Source organism: Aegilops tauschii, chromosome 2 (assembly GCF_002575655.3).
Source record: "Aegilops tauschii subsp. strangulata cultivar AL8/78 chromosome 2, Aet v6.0, whole genome shotgun sequence".
NCBI lineage: Eukaryota > Viridiplantae > Streptophyta > Magnoliopsida > Poales > Poaceae > Aegilops > Aegilops tauschii.
The window spans coordinates 297627708-297647128 of NC_053036.3; the positions used below are offsets into that span (position 1 = coordinate 297627708).

General features: G+C 44.2%; 1 protein-coding gene across 2 annotated transcripts; it reads left to right on the forward strand.

The window, feature by feature from the left end:
• The first annotated feature begins 9320 nt into the window (after window positions 1-9320).
• LOC109758195 (uncharacterized) lies at window positions 9321-18859 on the forward strand. Of its 2 annotated transcripts, XM_045233008.2 has the most exons (13): window positions 9377-9613; window positions 9723-9826; window positions 11053-11406; window positions 11490-11783; window positions 12108-12285; window positions 12427-12649; window positions 13445-13587; window positions 13679-13968; window positions 14045-14257; window positions 14339-14824; window positions 14960-15604; window positions 17845-18360; window positions 18459-18859. In XM_045233008.2, exons 4-13 carry the CDS (start codon window positions 11514-11516, stop codon window positions 18696-18698), a joined length of 3204 nt encoding a protein of 1067 aa, XP_045088943.1. In that variant the 5' UTR covers window positions 9377-9613; window positions 9723-9826; window positions 11053-11406; window positions 11490-11513; the 3' UTR covers window positions 18699-18859. The 2 variants fall into 2 exon arrangements, with proteins under 2 accessions (XP_020172628.1, XP_045088943.1); XM_020317039.4 differs by lacking the exon at window positions 9723-9826 and having other exon boundaries at window positions 9321-9613.
• The last annotated feature ends 562 nt before the right edge of the window (window positions 18860-19421 follow it).

Here is a 19421-nt window from a genome sequence, read left to right on the forward strand (position 1 = left end):
TCATATTCATAATACTCAATCCAACACAAAGAACTTCAAAGAGTGCCCCAAGATTTCTACCGGAGAAACAAAGACAAGAAAGTGCATCAACCCCTATGCATAGATTACCCCAATGTCACCTCGGGAATCTGTGAGTTGAGTGCCAAAACATATATCAAGTGAATCAATACGATACCCCATTATCACCACGAGTATTCAATTGCAAGACATGTATCAAGTGTTCTCAAATCCGTAAAATTATTCAATCCGATAACAACGAAATCTCAAAGGGAAAACTCAATTCATCACAACAAGATAGAGAGGGGAAAACACCATATGATCCGACTATATTAACAAAGCCTGCGATACATCAAGATCATGACATCTCAAGAACACGAGAGAGAGAGAGAGAGAGATTAAACACATAGCTACTGGTACAAACCCTCAACCCCGAGGGTGGACTACTCCCTCCTCATTGTGGTGGCCGCCGGGATGATGAAGATGGCCACCGAAGATAATTCCCCCCTCCGGTAGGGTGCTGGAACGGGGTCTAGATTGGTTTTCGGTGGCTACAGAGCCTTGCGGCGGCGGAACTTCTGATCTAGGTTCACCTCGAGGGTTTTTGGAATATTTGTGAATTTATAGGGTAAAGAGGGGGTGCGGGAGGCCACTGAGGTGGGCATGATACGTCTCCAACGTATCTATAATTTTTGATTGTTCCATGCTATTATATTATCCATCTAGGATGTTTTATATGCATTTATATGCTATTTTATATGATTTTTGGGACTAACCTATTAACCTAGAGCCCGGTGCCACTTTCTGTTTTTTCCTTGTTTTTGAGTATCGCAGAAAAGGAAAACCAAACGGAGTCCAATTGACCTGAAATTCAACGGAGATTGTTTTTGGACCAGAAGAAGCCCACGGAGCACCGGAGATGGGCCAGAAGAGTCCCGAGGCCACCACGAGGGTGGGGGGCACGCCCTACCCCCTGGGCATGCCCCCTACCTCGTGGCCGCCTCGGAGACCCCTCTGGCTTGTTCCCGACGCCAACACCTCTTATATATACCCAAACTTCCAGAACATAACCTAGATCGGGAGTTCTGCCGCCACAAGCCGCTGTAGCCACCAAAAACCAATCGGGACTCTGTTCCGGCACCCTGCCGGAGGGGGATTCATCACCGGTGGCCATCTCCATCATCCCAGCGCTCTCCATGACGAGGAGGGAGTAGTTCACCCTCGGGGCTGAGAGTATGTACCAGTAGCTATGTGTTTGATCTCTCTCTCTCTCTCGTGTTCTTGAGGTGGTACAATCTTGATGTATCGCGAGCTTTGCTATTATAGTTGGATCTTATGATGTTTCTCCCCCTCTACTCTCTTATAATGGATTGAGTTTTCCCTTTGAAGTTATCTTATCGGATTGAGTCTTTAAGGGTTTGAGAACACTTGATGTATGTCTTGCATGTGCTTATCTGTGGTGACAATGGGATATCACGTGATCTATTTGATGTATGTTTTGGTGATCAACTTGCGGATTCCGTGACCTCGTGAACTTATGCATAGGGGTTGGCACACGTTTTCGTCTTGACTCTCCGGTAGAAACTTTGGGGCACTCTTTGAAGTACTTTGTGTTGGTTTGAATAGATGAATTTGAGATTGCGTGATGCATATCGTATAATCATACCCACGGATACTTGAGGTGACATTGGAGTAGGTGACATTAGGGTTTTGGTTGATTTGTGTCTTAAGGTGTTATTCTAGTACGAACTCTAGGATAGATTGAACGGAAAGAATAGCTTCATGTTATTTTACTACGGACTCTTGAATAGATCGATCAGAAAGGATAACTTTGAGGTGGTTTCGTACCCTACAATAATCTCTTCGTTTGTTCTCCGCTATTAGTGAACTTGGAGTGACTCTTTGTTGCATGTTGAGGGATAGTTATATGATCCAATTATGTTATTATTGTTGACAGAACTTGCACTACTGAAAGTATGAACCCTAGGCCTTGTTTCAAAGCATTGCAATACCGTTTGTGCTCACTTTTATCATTAGTTACCTTGTTGTTTTTATAATTTCATATTACAAAAACCTATATCTACCATCCATATTGCACTCATATCACCATCTCTTCGCCGAACTAGTGCACCTATACAATTTACCATTGTATTGGGTGTGTTGGTGACACAAGAGACTCTTTGTTATTTGGTTGCAGGGTTGTTTGAGAGAGACCATCTTCAACCTACGCCTCCCACGGATTGATAAACCTTAGGTCATCCACTTGAGGGAAATTTGCTACTGTCTTACAAACCTCTGCACTTGGAGGCCTAACAACGTCTACAAGAAGAAGGTTGCGTAGTAGACGTCAGGGCACAACCCACCTGGGCGCGCCTGGGGCCCCAGGCGCACCCTGGTGGGTTGTGCCCCCCTCGGGGCACCCCCCAGGTGCTTCTTTGGCGCATCCTGGGTGTTCTGGTCCATAAAAAATCTCCAAAAAGTTTCACGGTGTTTGGACTTCGTTTGATATTGATTTCCTGCGATGTAAAAAACAAGCAAAAAATAGCAACTAGCACTGAGCACTGGGTCAATAGGTTAGTCCCAAAAAATGATATAAAGTTGCTATAAAATGATTGTAAAATATCCAAGAATGATAATAAAATAACATGAATACTTCATAAATTATAGATACGTTGGAGACGTATCAGTTCCCTTTCGGAACCACGAGCCTTCTTGAGGGAAGCTCCGGTTTGCAAGAAGCTTACACCAAAGCTTGTCCCAATTCGGCCAAAAAATTACCGCAGCATGTTGGTGCCATGTCATGACACCATGCCAAGTTTCATGATTTTTAGGCGTGTTTTGGATTTACAGGAATTAAAAAACCAAGTTTCTCAATCTTCCGGCCGAGCCACGACGCCCACATGTTTGAATTTCATTTCATTTCTTGCATGGGACCTATAAATTCACCCAAAGACACACATGTGATTTTTCAACAAACTTTGGTGCACTGGAGCATGTGCTTGTAGTTCAAATTTTAATTATGCACATTAAATGCCCAAAAACTCAATTAATGCATAAAAATGCCAGACGAACCCGGAATAATTCCAAATTTAAACACGACACTCATGTACTAGTTGCATGTTCACTGTACGTAAATGTTCTAGTAATTCAAACACCATCCTTTCCCTCCGTAACACCATTTTGTCTTTCAAAACATAATGAAAAAATCAGGTATAACACAAACAGTTTACTTGAAAGAATCATGTGGGATGCGATATAAAATATCTTGGCTCACCGTCTTGTCTGGCTTACGCAGGAAGCTTCATCGTCTACAGTCCACCACCCCCGCTTGAACCACACTTGCGCGCCAGTTTCTCGCGGCACCGAGCGAATTTTTTTTGCCACCGCGGAAATATCTATCTCCCCGCCCCCTCCCTCCCACCAAAAGCCACATTTCGACTATTCCTCCTTGCTTTCCAAGTTCAAACCTTCACTGCTGCTTACTGGCAGCTCAGCCTCCTCGCCGGCTACCCTTCTTTTTGTAGCGCCGCCTCCTCGCCGGCTACCCTTCTTCTTGCAGTGCCTCCTCCTCGCCGACGACCCTTCTTCTTGCAGCACCGCCTCCTCGCTGGCGACCCTTCTTCTTGCTGCGGGGCCTCCTTGCCGCCGACCCTTCTTCTTGCTGCGCGGCCTCGTCAATATGGTCAGTAGTCCACACCCCACCAGCACCATCCTCCTCCTTTCCCGTCCCCCATGCCCCGACCGACGACGCTACACCTTCCGCCGAAATCACTGCCCCCCTCCTCCAATTAAGCGTTGCCCACAGCCATTTTGCACGCAGTATAACGTGGAGCTCAGTAGCATGCGGTCGCACGTGCGCACGAGGTCGCTATGGCTGCCATGCGTGCCGACCGCCAGATCTTGGAGGAGCACCTCGTCTTCGAGGCCACCGTCGACATAGCCACGTGGTTGTCTACTTTAAAATACAGTTCGTGCTGTTTTCTCGAGGCCACCGCTAGTGCCTTCTAGTGATTTGTCCTCTATAATGTTAATATGCAATCTGATGTTCAGTTAACAGTTTGGTCCTCTGAAATGTAATGTTCAGTTAACACTTTGGTCCAACAATTGCTACATTTTGTAGTACTGTTCTCAAGCATTCTGTGTTTTGTTAACTGTCTTATCTTCTAGTACATGTTTCTATTCTGCAATGTCGTGCTCAGTTAACTATTTTGGTTCATTTGGTCTGCTGTCCATTTAACTGTTTGGTTCAGTTCTGCAATTTGATTTTCATTTGCTGTGGGTACAATTTTGTATTGTTATGCATGTGACACCAATCGAATTTGGCTACTCAATACATATTCTACTGATAGTATGGCAACTCTCAGTTAACCTGATCAAGATCTTTCTTATGTGTGTTGCATGGAAACAATGGGAGACACTGCGGTTTACCATTGAGGTTTGTTCAAGCATGGTCCTTTGGCTAATAGCACATTATTGTGCAGTTGCAGGAATCATTCTAATATTTAGGTTTCTTACAATTTGGTCTTGCACATGTAGGTCCTGCTGTCAGAGGCTTAGACCCACTTTTCGACCCATTTTGCATATGGGAAAATGAGATGTCCATGAATATCAGTCAAGTCAAGAAACTCAGAAAGATTGTTAGGATGAAGAAACTTGCGACAAATAACAGCAAGATCTTTGTTTGCACAATGAAGAAGACATCAGTCAACTATAGGATGGTACTAACTCTTTTACCTTGTTTTTACCCCTTGCGTCATTTCAAAATTTATAATAGCGATTTATGCATATCTTTGTTTTCAGTACTTTTCAAAGCAGTTCACCGATGATTACCTCTCAAACCACCTGCATGGTCAAGAGGCGAGGAAGGTATTCATTCAACACCCACGGTACAATATTGAAGTCTTGCTGAAGAGGACGAAGGTTGGGCGGGCATTATCCATAGACACTGGCCTAAAGTTGCAAGGACATTCAACATCACCGAAGGCTCAATATTTGCCTTCCGCTTCTGCAGTTTCCCAGATGAGATTCATCTGTCTATTTACCGTGTATGATGCTACTTTCCAAAGTTTTTTGATGTTGCATGTGAAACTTGGTGCTGTTGTGTAATGGCGTAACTGAGTGCCAAAGCTATCTGATGTAATTCGATTATGAAATCCTGGTTGCTGTTATACGAATATGAAATATCTGGTGTGTTTTATAAGAAATGTCAATTTGATTAGTACATGGATTATCAATAATAGGCTAATTACCCTGCTTATTGGGGTTTTCTATTGCAGACGGTTACTCAGACAGCACCGTGGGCGATGAACTCAAACAACCTGCACGGTTTCTAGAAAGTATGCGTGTTCGATCAACTAACAATCACACACGGCTTCCGGTAGCGAACTGTTTGCATTAGGCCACCTTGCACAAACGTTTCCACACAAAGAACTGTGTGTGATATACATACGAATGAAATGATTTCAGGGATTCACCGTGTGGGATGTACATACGAACGGAAACAATTGGGTTTTGATGCCCCGCCAGATCACACACGAGCTCATTTTGCCCCAGCCAGTGAGCCAGGAGGGCCTATCCCCGACGTTTTCTGGGTCGTGTGTGAAGGACCCCCCTATCGCCCACACTCACTTGGCGACGGTTTCAAACGCCGTCACGGAAAGGGGTTAAAAACCGTTTGTATAACACCGACGCGTACCAGTGGATGTTCTTACTTGAACAAGCCTCCCACTTATGATTACCCCCTCTCGCAAGCATCCGCAACTATGAAAAAAGAATTAAGAATAATCTAACCATAGCATGAAACATATGGATCCAAATCAGCCCCTTACGGAATATTGCATAAACTAGGATTTAAGCTTCTGTCACTCTAGTAACCCATCATCTAATTACTACACTGGTAGAAAAAGGGCCTTTAGTCCCGGTTCATAAGGGCCTTTAGTCCCGGTTCTGGAACCAGGACTAAAGGGTCGTTACCAAAGCCTCCCCCTTTAGTCCCGGTTCTTACACGAACCGGGACTAAAGGCCCTCCACGTGGCCACTGCCTGGAGGTCCACCTTTAGTCCCGGTTGGTAACACCAACCGGTACTAAAGAAAATTTTATGATTTTTTTTGAAAAAAAATTTGAGTTTTTTTTTATTTTCAAATTTCTGAATTATTTTAACCTCTAATCTCTAATCACCCCTCATCACTGCTCAATTTAACCTCTAATCTCTAATCACCCCTCATCATTCCAAATCACCTAACTTCCCGGACGGTCACCCATCCTCTCACTACTCCAGCCTGAGCATGCTTAACTTCCGGGTTCTATTCTCACTCGTTTCCAAGTCTACACTTGTTGTTTTCCTGACAATAGTAAGATGTCAATCATATTAACCCTCAGGAATTTAGCTTGAGCATGAAGTCACACATTTCACTGTTTGAGTTTGAAACTATTGTTCTAAAAAACAATAATTATTTAGTAACACTAATATTTCTTGAATAAGTAGTTTGACCATAATTTGACCAGATTTCAAAAAAACTGAAATAATTATTTAGTAACACTAATATTTCTTGAATAATTAGTTTGACCACAGTTTGACCAGATTTGACCAAAATTCAAAAAAACTAAAATAATTATTTAGTAACACTAATATTCTTGAATAATTATTTAGTAACACTAATACTTCTTGAATAAGTAGTTTGACCATAGTTTGACCAGATTTAACAAAAATTCAAAAAAAACAGAAATTTGAGCATAACTTTTTTTCCTTTTAGAATTTGAGAATTCTAAAAATTTGCGAACAGGCCATAGGTTGTCAAAATCGGATGCGGATTTTCGTGCTGAACATTTTGATATATTATACGTTTTTTTACATCGTATGCAAAAGTTATAGCCGTTTTACATTTTCCCTACACTTTTTGCAAAACATGTCCAAATTTAAGTTTTTAAATTTTCCTAACTAGTACATGTAGTAACATAACTACATCTGGAAGGATTTTAATTTTTGAAGTTTTTATCATTTTCTTTTGCTTTTTACAAAACTGAAAAGGCGATCCAGGGGGTAGAGTTTGAAAATGGGACCTTTAGTACCGGTTCGTGCCATGAACCGGTACTAATGCCTCAAACACCATTAGTACCGGTTGTGGCTCGAACCGGGACTAAAGGTCTAACCTTTAGTACCGGTTGGTGCCACAAGCCGGTACTAATGGGCATCGCACCCTTTAGTCCCGGTTCGTGGCACCAACCGAGACTAAAGGTCCCATTTGAACCGGGACTAATGCCTGTACGGTGCCCTAGCCGCTCGAACCGGGACCGGTTCGTAATGCAACCGGGATTAATGCTCTTTTCTGGCCGAACCAAAGCCCTGTTTTCTACTAGTGCTACTCCACAATGCATTCCCTTAGGACCAAAGATGGTGAAGTGTCACGTAGTCGACGTTCACATAACACCACTAAGGGAAACAACAACATACATATCATCAAAATACCGAATGAATACCAAATCCACATGATTACTTATGACAAGACTTCTCCCATGTCCTCAAGAACAAACATAAATACTCACAAAACATATTTATATTCAAGATCAGAGGGGGATTGAACAGCATAATGGATCTGAACATATGATCTTCCATCGTATAAACCAACAAGCATCAATTACAAGATGTAATCAACACTACTAGCAACCCACAAGTACCAATCTGAGGTTTTGAGACAAAGATTGAGTACAAGAAATGAACCAGGGTTTGAGATGATATGGTGCTAGTAAAGATGTTGACGAAGATTGGTCCTCCCATTGTGAGAGGATCGTTGGTGATGACGATGACTTCGATTCCCCCTCCCAAAGGGATGTTTTCCCGGCGGAATTGCTCCGCCGGAGAGCAAAAGTGCTCCTGCCCAAGTTCCGCCTCTAGAGCGACGCTTCATCCCGAAATCTTCCTTCTGAGTTTTTTTCTAAGGTAAATGGCATCATATAGGTGAAGATGGGCCCCGGAGGCTGCCAGGATCACCAGAAGCTTAGAGGCGCGCCCAGGGAGGCGTCCCCAGGCTTATGGCTGCCTAGTGGGTCCTCCTCTGGTACTTCTTTCGCCAATAATTTTAATACATTCCAAAACAATTCTTCGTCAATTTTTAGCTCATTTGGAGATGTTCAAAAAATGCCTCCGATATAGCCCTTTCCGGTCCAGAATTCCAGCTGCCGGCAATCTCCCTCTTTATGTGAAACTTATAAAATAAGAGAGAAAGGCATAAGAATTGTATTATAAAGTGAAACAACAGTCCATAATGTAATAAATATCAACATAAAATCATGATGCAAAATTGACGTATCATAACTCAATCGCCAATGCGAAGATACTCGTCGGCATAGTCAACCGGAATATCATATGCAATCACACGCATAGCCGTAGAGAGTTTTTTATAGGCGCTAAAACCCAACAAGCCCGCGGTGTTTCTCCTTTTGAGTAAAAAATCAGCAATTTGCATCACAAGCTTGCACAATTTTTACGAAGAGTGATCGGCGCATTTGATACCTTCTCTGAAAGAGGTGCAGCGGATAGGTTGGATTGCCCGCGAAGTAGTCTTGCATCAACATCATATTCCCGAGATGGCGGTTGCGAGGGATGCAAAGACGACCGATGGTCAAACCTCGCCGTTTCTTGCGGTTTCGATCCTCCACCTCCTTCACGGCCAGGACCACCACGGCCATCTGCTGACATGGCACTCGAGCATCGATTCCACGTCTGAGTCGTCGGACGAGGACGAATCCTTGAGCAAAAATTGCTCGCACGGGCTCAAATCCATCTAAAAAAACCGCATCGAAGCTCGCATCAACGAATTTTTTGCGGCAGAGCTACAACGGGAAGGAAAGGGGCTCACCGGGGCGGCGGCGATCGGTGGTGGCTCGGCCAATCCGGGGAGGGGAACGACCGGTGTCGGCTCGGCAAATCCAGGGCGAGCGGCGGCTCGAGGCAGTCGATCCGGGGCGGCGGTGGCGTCGTAGTGGCTCGGCTCGTCGGATCCGGGCCGGGCGGCGCGATTCCGCTGGCGGGAATGGCCGGAATCGCAGGCGACGGGTGGCGGCGACGGTGGCGGGCGGTCGCGGGAGGAGATGTGGGGAGCGCGCGCACTGGAATGTCCCTCCCACCAACCGCTTTCGCCGGATACATGGCACCAAGGGAGGGTTGTGTTTTCACGGGTCGGAGGAAGGAATTTTACCGCGTCCCTCAATTTTTTTACGGGTCAGACGCTTATAAGGTTTTCACTTTTTCGCTCAAAACCGTAAACTGGAGATTATTTTACGGTCAGCGATTTAAAAGTCTGATAGAAATGCTCTAAAAACCGGCAAACTCGTCCACGGCTCACTTTTTCTCCTGAGATCACCACGTATCTCTATCTCATCGCTCTCTCTCCCCACCTCAGAGAGAGAGACCACGCACGCCAGGAAACCAAAGAGAGAGAAACGAGAGAGGGCGGTTCCTCCCCCTCCTGCGCCCGAACTAACCGGAGCATATTCCACGCCGGGATCCCCTCCCTCCCTCCCTCCCACATAAACGCAGCCCTCCCTGGGAGAGAGAGAGAGAGAGGACATAGGACAGCATGTGTTCTTGACGGGGAGTCCAATCCAATCCAATCCAAGGTCAGTTGTGGATTCTTCCATTTCCATTCTCCGTCATTGGATTCTCGTGTATGAGGCATGGGTTGGATCTCGTTTCTGTGGTGCTATGCGCGATTTCGTTTGGTCGTAGATCCGTTTGTTGGGAGTAGACAAGGATGCCCCCGGCGGTTGCTCGGCGCAATGCCTGTCCGCTCCGGTTGTTTGATCCGACTTGTGCGCCAGTATTTGCAGCGGGTAATGCTTGGTTTTTGATCGGTTACTCTTATTGTTTCTGTACGAAATGATGGATTTCATTTTAGATTCGTACGGGTGTAATTGCTGTTGATTTGTTTCCAGTGAGAATTCCCGTCTAGCTCTCTAACAAATCACGTATTTTTGGGAGAAGTTTGATGGCTTCCGCTTCGTTTGGTGCATGTTGATATGTTTCTCTTATTACTTTCTTGTGTGTGTGTTTCCTGTTAGTTTTTGCTTGACTCTCTCAGGCAATGCAAAATCATCTGCTGTTCCTCGTGGTTGGAATATCCTTTTCTGTGTGGATCACATTTTTGTTTTGCTTTTCTGCCGTTGATCAATTGCTACACCGTTTATATATTTTAGCCGGTCATTCCAAAAAATGATCGAACATTACTTAGACTTGCTAATTGTGTGGAACCAGGTACCTGAAATATAATCTATACCTTACGGCCTGTGAGACAGATTATTTTTGTTAATTGCTTGTGCAGTGTATACAATTTTTTTGTCTGGATCATTGTTACTACCTGAAGTCTAAATCAATATACTCTTATAGGTATATAAACTGGCATCTTCCTTTTCTTGTTCAGTATGAAGCTCAGTTTTGAGTTTTTGGTTTCTATGCTTATCTTGAAAAAATAAGTTCTCTGCCACATAATAGTGGACAGTCTGTTGCTTTGTTTGGTAAATCAGATCATTACACAACCTGGTAACATATTTGTTTGCAACTTGATTAAGAAAAAAACATATGGCCAAAAAGTAGCTCTAGTGTTCTACCATACGAAATATGACAGAGGAACTCAAAAATAGCCACCTGGTCACCTGTAGGTTGAGAAATCTATGTGCTAGATTGTAATTTTACTATGATGTGATGATCATTTTCTATATCGTGTTAGCTACATATTTTCCAAGTTTTTTTTGGCCGGCTGACTTCTCTAATACATATATAAGTTCGCATATGCCCAAGTAGTCCTGCTATTGCACTCTAGACTTTAACGCAAATGCCTTTTTGATGCTGGCCTCTTTTTCATCAAACATTGGTTAGAATTGCTAGTTAGCAATCTCACTCACTATTATTTTGGCTGTTTGCTAATATTTATTCTACTAATCGATGCCATTTTTAAACCCGTCTTGTATCTTAATTAGCCCATTTTATCATTTGACTGATCTACTGTCGATAGTTTCTGCATTATGTCCTTCTACTAATTTATATTCATTTTACTATGCAGGTTGATCTCTATTCTATGGATGCATCTTTATCTAGCATCCCATTTGGACATGGAATAGCATCCTAACCTCATGGAACTCTAATAAAATAATTGGGCTCAGGATGAAGATCTAGTGCCATGCTGTCCTATGTTACTTGGCTAGTTTAGGATAGCAGTCTTAGAGAGTGGAGATGATAATCATCCAAGCTTTCTGCCAGTTCTCCTTGCAGAGATAAAACTGTAACGATACTAGACTTTTTCTTTAGGATTAAGATTAACTTACTACCGATTAGTCAAACGGTACCAAAATAGTGTTGCTGCTGTGGAAAATACCTGTGGCATGCAAGCAGTTCAGCAGTGGACCTGCCTTTCTAGGTACCATGACATTTTAAACTAAACAAATGTCATTTTCTGATATTGTTGTGACGGAGTACTGATTTGTCTCAATAACCCCATAGATACTTGTGCAATTGAGAAGTGCCATGGAGCCTTTAGTATCTCTGCCAGGCGCACTGAAGCAAGCTGGCACACGCAGACCTTGTACTGGATGCTCTGTGAAGGATTTGTGTCTTGTTTCAAAACAAGGGTCAATAGCTGAAGTGGAATCTGCTTTGGCCTTGATAAAAAAGAACGGTGGAAGCATTGACGGTAGAAATGCATTTGGCCTTGGTGCCCTCCACCTTGCAACATGGAGAAATCACCTTCCAATCGTCAGGCGGCTCCTAGATGCTGGTGCTAATCCAGATGCAAGGGTATGCACCACCTTTGTCTTCATTTATAAATTTTCTTATTGTCTCCTTTTCATTAAAGCACTATGCCTCCATTTATCGAACTGCTGGGTTGCTATTGGGCATTCTACAAATTATATGCATTGGCAGAGTAAAGCTTGTATCCAGATACCAAAGGCAAATCGTAAAATATGTTCTTCATTGAGAAAAACATATCCTTAAACGCCCACATTGGTGTGAATTTGAAGTATATAATCTGTTTGCTCTTTACTTGCTAAATGCAATTTTGTTCCATTATTAAGTATCACACTATTTTTTGTAAATTCCCACCAAATTCCATTTTTGCAGGATGGAGAATCCGGTTGGAGCAGCCTTCACAGAGCACTTCATTTTGGCCACTTGTGCATTGCTGGTGTTCTTCTACAGTTTGGTGCATCCCTCAATTTGGAGGACACCAAGGGTCGTACACCTATTGATCTTCTCTCTGGCCCTGTATCACAGACTAATGGGGATTCTCCCAATTCAGGTAGCATGCCTCTCTTCTGTTTCGGGAGACAGTTAATTTGTCTCTAATTGTGTTCAGTGCTTTGGTACTGGTGTGATTATGACCTTCTGGAAATTTCTTTAGGATGCGCTTACAAATCCTCCTTACCTTTTTCCATTTTAGTTGCAACGGAAGTCTTCAGTTGGGGAAGTGGAACAAACTATCAACTGGGAACTGGCAATGCCCACATACAAAAACTACCTTGCAAAGTAGATGCCTTGCATGGGTCATACATCAAAACTGTTGCTGCATCAAAGTTCCATAGTGTAGCAGTCAGTTCTGATGGTGAATTATACACTTGGGGATTTGGTCGAGGTGGTCGTCTTGGACATCCGGATATTCAGAGGTAAGCAGTCATGCAGTATCTAATAAAACACTTTTTGTAGAAAGGTTGAAAATGGTTATCTCCACATGACTTTGTGGTAAGTTCTTTGCAGAGAATGCACAAACCTCAAAACACAAGCGCTTATTTGTTCTAGAATTTTCCATACTTTAACCCTCTTAACTTTTTTCTTCTAAATGAGTCACCATTCCTTTCTACCTGATGGTCTACGATTAACTTCAAATTATAAGCACTTCTCATTTGTTTTAGACCCTTCCGTACTTTAGTTCCCCAAAGTGATTTCTTCTAAACAAATTGCCATTCAATTTTGTTTTATGATTTTATAATTCAAGGCTATGTCACCTTCATAAAGTCTGTTTGGCTTTGAAGATACAACACTAACTACTCAAAACTGCAGTACAAGATGATTAAAAATAAATGTGCTGGATATATTTCACATCAGTTTTGTGTAGTATATACCATGCAGTCTTTCGATTATTTTGTAGCTATAATTTGATTTCCAATGTGATGAACTACGAGAATTAAATCTACATCATATACGTCATGCATATATGACTCCAAACTTACATGTAGTGTGGTATGTCGATATTCGTTCGTACTTCGGTTATCTAAGCTCCCACATGCAATGCACATGTACCTTACTAGTATATTCAAATGTGCCAATGAAGCGTAAAGTTGCTAACATTTTTCAACAGTAGTTGAGCACTAATGTCTCGGGCCTTTCAATGTTAAAAGTCTCATTTCTCATGCTATTGGTAAAATTTATTTTGTGTTGCTACAACTACCATTTTATTGCAGTGGCCAGACGACAGCTGTGATTACCCCTCGCCAAGTGACAGTTGGATTAGGCCGTAAAAAGGTGAATGTTGTGGCTGCTGCGAAACATCACACAGTGATTGCTACATCAGCTGGGGAATTGTTTACCTGGGGATCAAACAGAGGTATGTGTGAATGCGTATGTGTCTCCAGCAACATATTTCTAAAATTTACAGTGTGCTTATGGCCTATAACAAAATGCTATGGACGATGCAGAGGGTCAGCTTGGTTACCCTTCTGTCGATACCCAACCAACACCAAGGCGTGTTAGTTCACTCAAGCAAAGGATAATTGCAGTAGCCGCTGCAAACAAGCACTCAGCAGCAGTTGCCGATACTGGCGAAGTGTTCACATGGGGTTCCAATAAGGAGGGCCAGCTAGGCTATGGCACTTCAAACTCGGCATCCAATTGCATTCCAAGAATGGTAGAGTATTTGAAAGGAAAAGTATTTAACGGTGTATCTGCAGCAAAATATCATACGTTAGTGTTTGGGGCTGATGGTGAGGTAAGTTAAAATCGGTTCGAATAACACCAAGAAAATTAACAGACCTCAGACCTGCTGATGTCACCCTCTATTGCAGGTGTTCACTTGGGGTCATCGCCTCGTGACCCCTCGCCGTGTTGTAATAGCTAGATGTCTTAAGAAGGGTGGAAATGCAAACGTGAAGTTTCATCGTATGGAGCGACTTCAGGTGATCTCTGTGGCAGCTGGAGTGATGCACAGTACTGCTCTAACAGCTGATGGTGCTATTTTTTACTGGAATTCATCGGATCTGGACTTAAGATGTCAACAGGTTCGGTTATTACATCTCACAAGGTCATCTTTCAAGCTATGTTATGTGTTTCATGCTTACATTTAAACTGTTTCTGCACAGATATTCTCTATGTGTGGACGGAATGTAGTGAGCATCTCAGCTGGAAAGTACTGGACTGCACTGGCTACATCAACTGGTGATGTTTTCATGTGTGATGCAAAGAAACGTAAGGATGAAACTCCAGTATTTACTCGAGTGAATGGTGTTAAGCGAGCATCATCAGTTTGTGTTGGTGAAACACATATGCTTGTGCTTTCTAGTATTTACCATCCTGAGTATCCACCCAAACCCAAAATCCAAAGCAAAAAGCCCTCATCAGAATGGAGTGGTGTGATGGAAGAGTTGGATGAAGACATATTGTTTACTGATGTCCAGCCTGAAACTGATCTATCTGTAACCAACAGTGAAATGAGCAAAGGCATACCCAGTCTGAAGAGCCTCTGTGAGAAAGTTGCAATTCAGCATATAATGGAGCCAAAGAATGCTATACAACTTCTTGAAGTTGCTGATTCCTTGGAAGCCAAAGAGCTCAAGAAGCACTGTGAGGTAATACATCGGTGTGCTGCAGCTTACATGCATTATACAGTTGTTACCACATACTGATATGCATTCATCCTTTGTCCATGCCTAATTAATTTTCATATAGTGATTTCTGGTACTCTGCTGTGCAATGCGATGCAGGATACAGCTATTCGCAACCTTGATTACATCTTCACAGTGGCAGCTCCTTCAATTATGAATGCTTCTCCTGAAATTCTTGCAAATTTAGAGAGATTGCTGGATGAAAAATCCTCGGAGCCCTGGAGTCACCGCCGTCTTCCCACAATGACAGCTACTTATCCTGCTGTCATTGATAGCGATGCAGAGGGAGATAATGCAGGAGGATTCCCTAGGCTCAGGGACAGTCAGAAGCCTGCATCAAAGTTGTATGGAATGTCAGGTTATGGTAACTTCCTTCAGAAAGAAAGCAATGCTGAGCAAGCTGTCTCCAAACAGATCAGGGCAATTCGCAAGAAACTGCAGCAGATTGAGATGCTCGAGGCTAAACAACTGGATGGTCATCAGCTTGATGATCAACAGCTAGCAAAGCTCGAGTCTAGGGCTTCCCTCGAAAGTGAACTTGCAGAGCTTGGCTTTCCAACAGAAGCATTTTCAAGACCTTCAGTTTATGTGCCAAACAAAAAATCTGAGGGTTCTAAGAAACAGAAGAAGAAATTCAAGCAGGCAGCACAATCTGATATTACCTCTCTAAAGCATGAGGACAAGGAGCAAAACCACAATAAGGAGCTTCCAGAAGTGTTACCAACCCATGGCTCTTCAGAAAAGGTTTGCGCTCTTCTATCTTATGATACCGATAAGGTTCATTTTCTTTGGTTCTTTCCGTGTTGGTCTCAGTCTCATGCCTGTATTCCTAGCCAGTGAAAAATCTTCTACCCATCTTAAAGACCATACGGTCGAAAATAAAAGGATTGCTGTCCTACATTCGAAATTTTGATTTCTGTGGAAGTGTCACCTACACTTTCATCTCTATTCATCTATAATTCAATATTTAGTTCTTCTCTATATCATTTTGTAACTAGTCCACAAAAATGAGAAAATTCCAACAACCTCCAACTTCGGGTTTTGGAAAAAATCTGGCTGCACCGGCCTTACTGGTGACCAGTGGTATAATTTTGGAATGGTCGTGTTTATCCGTGACCCTAGCTACTAGCAGTTTTTTTATGTATGCTTGGCTGTGTCTTGGTGAGTTTGTTTGACTAAGTTTTGCACCTTTACTTTTCTCGATACCTAGTGGTGAGAGGCCATGCGAAACTTTATTCTTCTGGTACCTGTTCTGAGTGTTGCTTCCGTGGGAGGCTAAGTATTTGATAAGGCAGAATATCTTGTTTCTTTCTTTGAAGAGTTTTAATTCCAATTTTTACCCCTAAGTTTCAGATTTTTGACAGATTATACCCCATCTAACAGAAATTCTCGTCGCCCCACATTTCAGCGCTGACTTGGATGCCACATAGACTGATTAATCTGGCCAACTGGTTTTCTTAGGTCTGGTTTGTTTTGGTTTGTCCAACCACACTAACACATGCACGAACACAAGGTCCTCCACGCTGTACCTCGCGCCCTTCCCCAGAAACATCTGTCGGTTTGGCTCACCCCCAGTGCCCACCGCCGATGACCCGGGTGTGCCAGTGCTTTGGCAAGGATGCCATGCCTGCGGCGCCATCATCGCTGGATGCCGGCGGAGCACCTCTTTCTTGAGCCGCCGCCACAGCTGTGCCCTTTGGTCCCTCGTACGTGCCGTGTTGCTGCCGCCGGGACCTGTTGTAGTAAAACACGATGTCGGCCAGCTGGAGCAGTGCAAAGACCACAACTCTCACGACAATGCCAGCGACGCCGTGCCAGAGAGCTTGCCCTTCTTGTTGTTCCCAGGCACGTTGTACTCGGGCTCATCTCGGGTGCTGGCGATGGGGACGGGAAGAAGGGGCTCCCACTGGAGGTTTACCTGCAAAGGCGTTGGCCGGAAAGCGGTGTGAGGGCCTACAGGATGGAGACGCTGAAAAGGTGGTTCCTGTCCAGCCACAACACCACAACACGCACAGTGAGGCGAGGCTACTAAGGCCATGTTCAGTGCATGGGAGCAGAGCGGAGGCCACCACCCAGATCTGGTGAGGTTTGGTTCCCCCTCCTATCTGCCCAGATCACCAGCTTCGGCGGCTGTTGCAGTCGATTCGACCCCCTTTGGAGGCAGATGCACTTGATCCAGGACGTGGCAGCCTACGATGGCGGTCTCTGGTGGTGAGAAGTGTGGTGGCATCCGGTGGCGACTCTGCGTCGTAGTCCACTGCGTGTCCTACTCCCCATCGTGAGCGGAGGCTGAGTGCCGCCTCCCGCAGCTCCCTGGTGGTGTGGCCGTATCTCCGTCCTCGGCGCCACCTCTGAGTGGCTTTACAGACGGTGTCGCCGTCTTGACTGTGGCTCCGTCCTCCACAACGCAGGCATAACTGGCTGTGCCTTGTCTCCATCCCCAGCCTCCATTGCATCGATATCGCTGCTCCAACGGCACGGAGCTCGTGAGGCGGCCTGGCTCTGATTATGGGCAACATCCTGGTGATCTGGCCTGAGTGTTATCGGCAAGAACGCCACCTACTTTGAGGTCACCAGGCCCGTGAACCTGTTCACCGGCTTGTCGGACGGTGGGTACCGCAGGTGCCGGCGGAGCGGCATCGGGGACTTGCCTTTGCTGCTGGAGAACCTCAAGATCCCGACGCCAGACTTCATGATTGACGGGTCGTACCCTTCCCTCTCACTGCGGCTGGACCATGGTCATGACGCCATCAAAAATCAGAAGGGGTAAAAACTGACAAATGATTGTTACATGGAGTAAAATTGAGGATTTTTTCTTAAATGGGGTAAAACATGTCACAAACATAATTTGATCCTATTTATGTAGGCATTTCTTTATAATTTCTTTGCTTTAATCATCGTTTTGTTCATTATGGATGTGTTCTTTTATTTATCTATTATGTTAAAGGAAGCAACAGTATTAATAAATTTATATATTCAAGCAGGAACCAGTCAAACCATCTGATGATGGCACTTCGAGTAACACAAAAGCCATCTTTTGTCCATTAGGGGACAAAGCTTCCCGGCCAACTTCATCAAAGAAGAAGAACAAGAAAGGCGGCTTGTCATTGTTTTTGAGTGGTGCTCTTGATGACACCTCAAAGCTAAGCTTGCCTACTCCTGCTGTGCCTGTGACACCAAAGCAAGAAGGACCTGCCTGGGGTGGAGCTAAGATAACGAAGGGACCTGCTTCCCTTCGTGATATTCAAAGCGAGCAGAGGTCGAAAACGAACGAGCTGATGACGACGAAAGCAAAAGACCGCCACGAGGATTCACCTGACAGTGCTGGGCTTTTGCGGCTTTCTTCATTTATGCCTGATGCGTGTTCAAGTCCAATATCTGTTACACCTGCTCGTGCTGTTCTTGCTCACGAAGGGGATAAGAGCACACCTCCTTGGTCATCTTCAGCTACCTCACCCAACCTATCACGACCTTCACTCAGGGACATACAGATGCAGCAGGTTGACTTCATGTTACCAAATGTTAAATTGATGCGTATTTTCTTACAGCAATATAACAAAGTGCAGCCTCTGATTGAAACCAACTGACTTTTGAGCAGGAGAAACGGCATCACAGCGTTGTCTCCCACAGTCCGAAAACCCGGACATCAGGCTTTGCCATACCATCCCTGGGCGCAGCGCCAGAGGTTGTTGGCGTGAAGGACAACGTTCCCAACCGCTGGTTTAAGCCAGAGACTGACACCCCGTCCTCCATCCGCTCGATCCAGATTGAGGAACAAGCGATGAAGGACTTCAAGCGTTTTTACACCACCGTGAGGATCATGAAGCCACAGGTCTAGGATGAGCTGCCGCAGCCTGGCCTCAATCCCGGAAGAGTTAGTCATCTTGTTTAGGCTCAGGCTCACCCTCCCGTTGCAATGTACATTCAAGTGTACAGTCAGTTTCTGTTAACTGTAGGTTCCTTGTGTCGAATAAAGTTCAAAGCTTCTCCTGGCTTTCATTTTTTGCCCTGCTTTTTTTATTTTAACTTTGGCAACCTTTATTAAACGATGATCATGTCTGTTACAAGATGGAGGTCAGGAGTGTTTCCTTCTGTAACTGGATCGGCATTGCTCTCCTGGGCGTCGCCCTGCCGAAAGAGCTCATCATCTCCCGGCAGGCAGAGTTCAGCAAGACGCAGTACTTCCACCCTGCGTGGAGTTACTAATACCGGTGTTCACAACTTCCGGCGGCTGCCTTCTACTCCCTCTGTTCACAAGTATAGAACGTTTTCGACTTATCATACAAGTCTGACATATCTTGAAGAATAAAATTTCATTACCATGTGCTCCCTCTATCCCATAATATAAGAGTGTTCTAGAACGGAGGGAATAGTATAAGAAATGGTATCATCTTGATTCTAGTACTATGGTCAACCCATACATCGTTTTCCATTTTATATGAGCTCATTATTACCAACTTTTCTCAAGAGCCCGTAAGAGGGAAATTACAACAAACGGTACTTTGGGAAGAAGAGGATATTTATATGCAAAATAAGACAAACTTGACAAAAGGACTTTGTT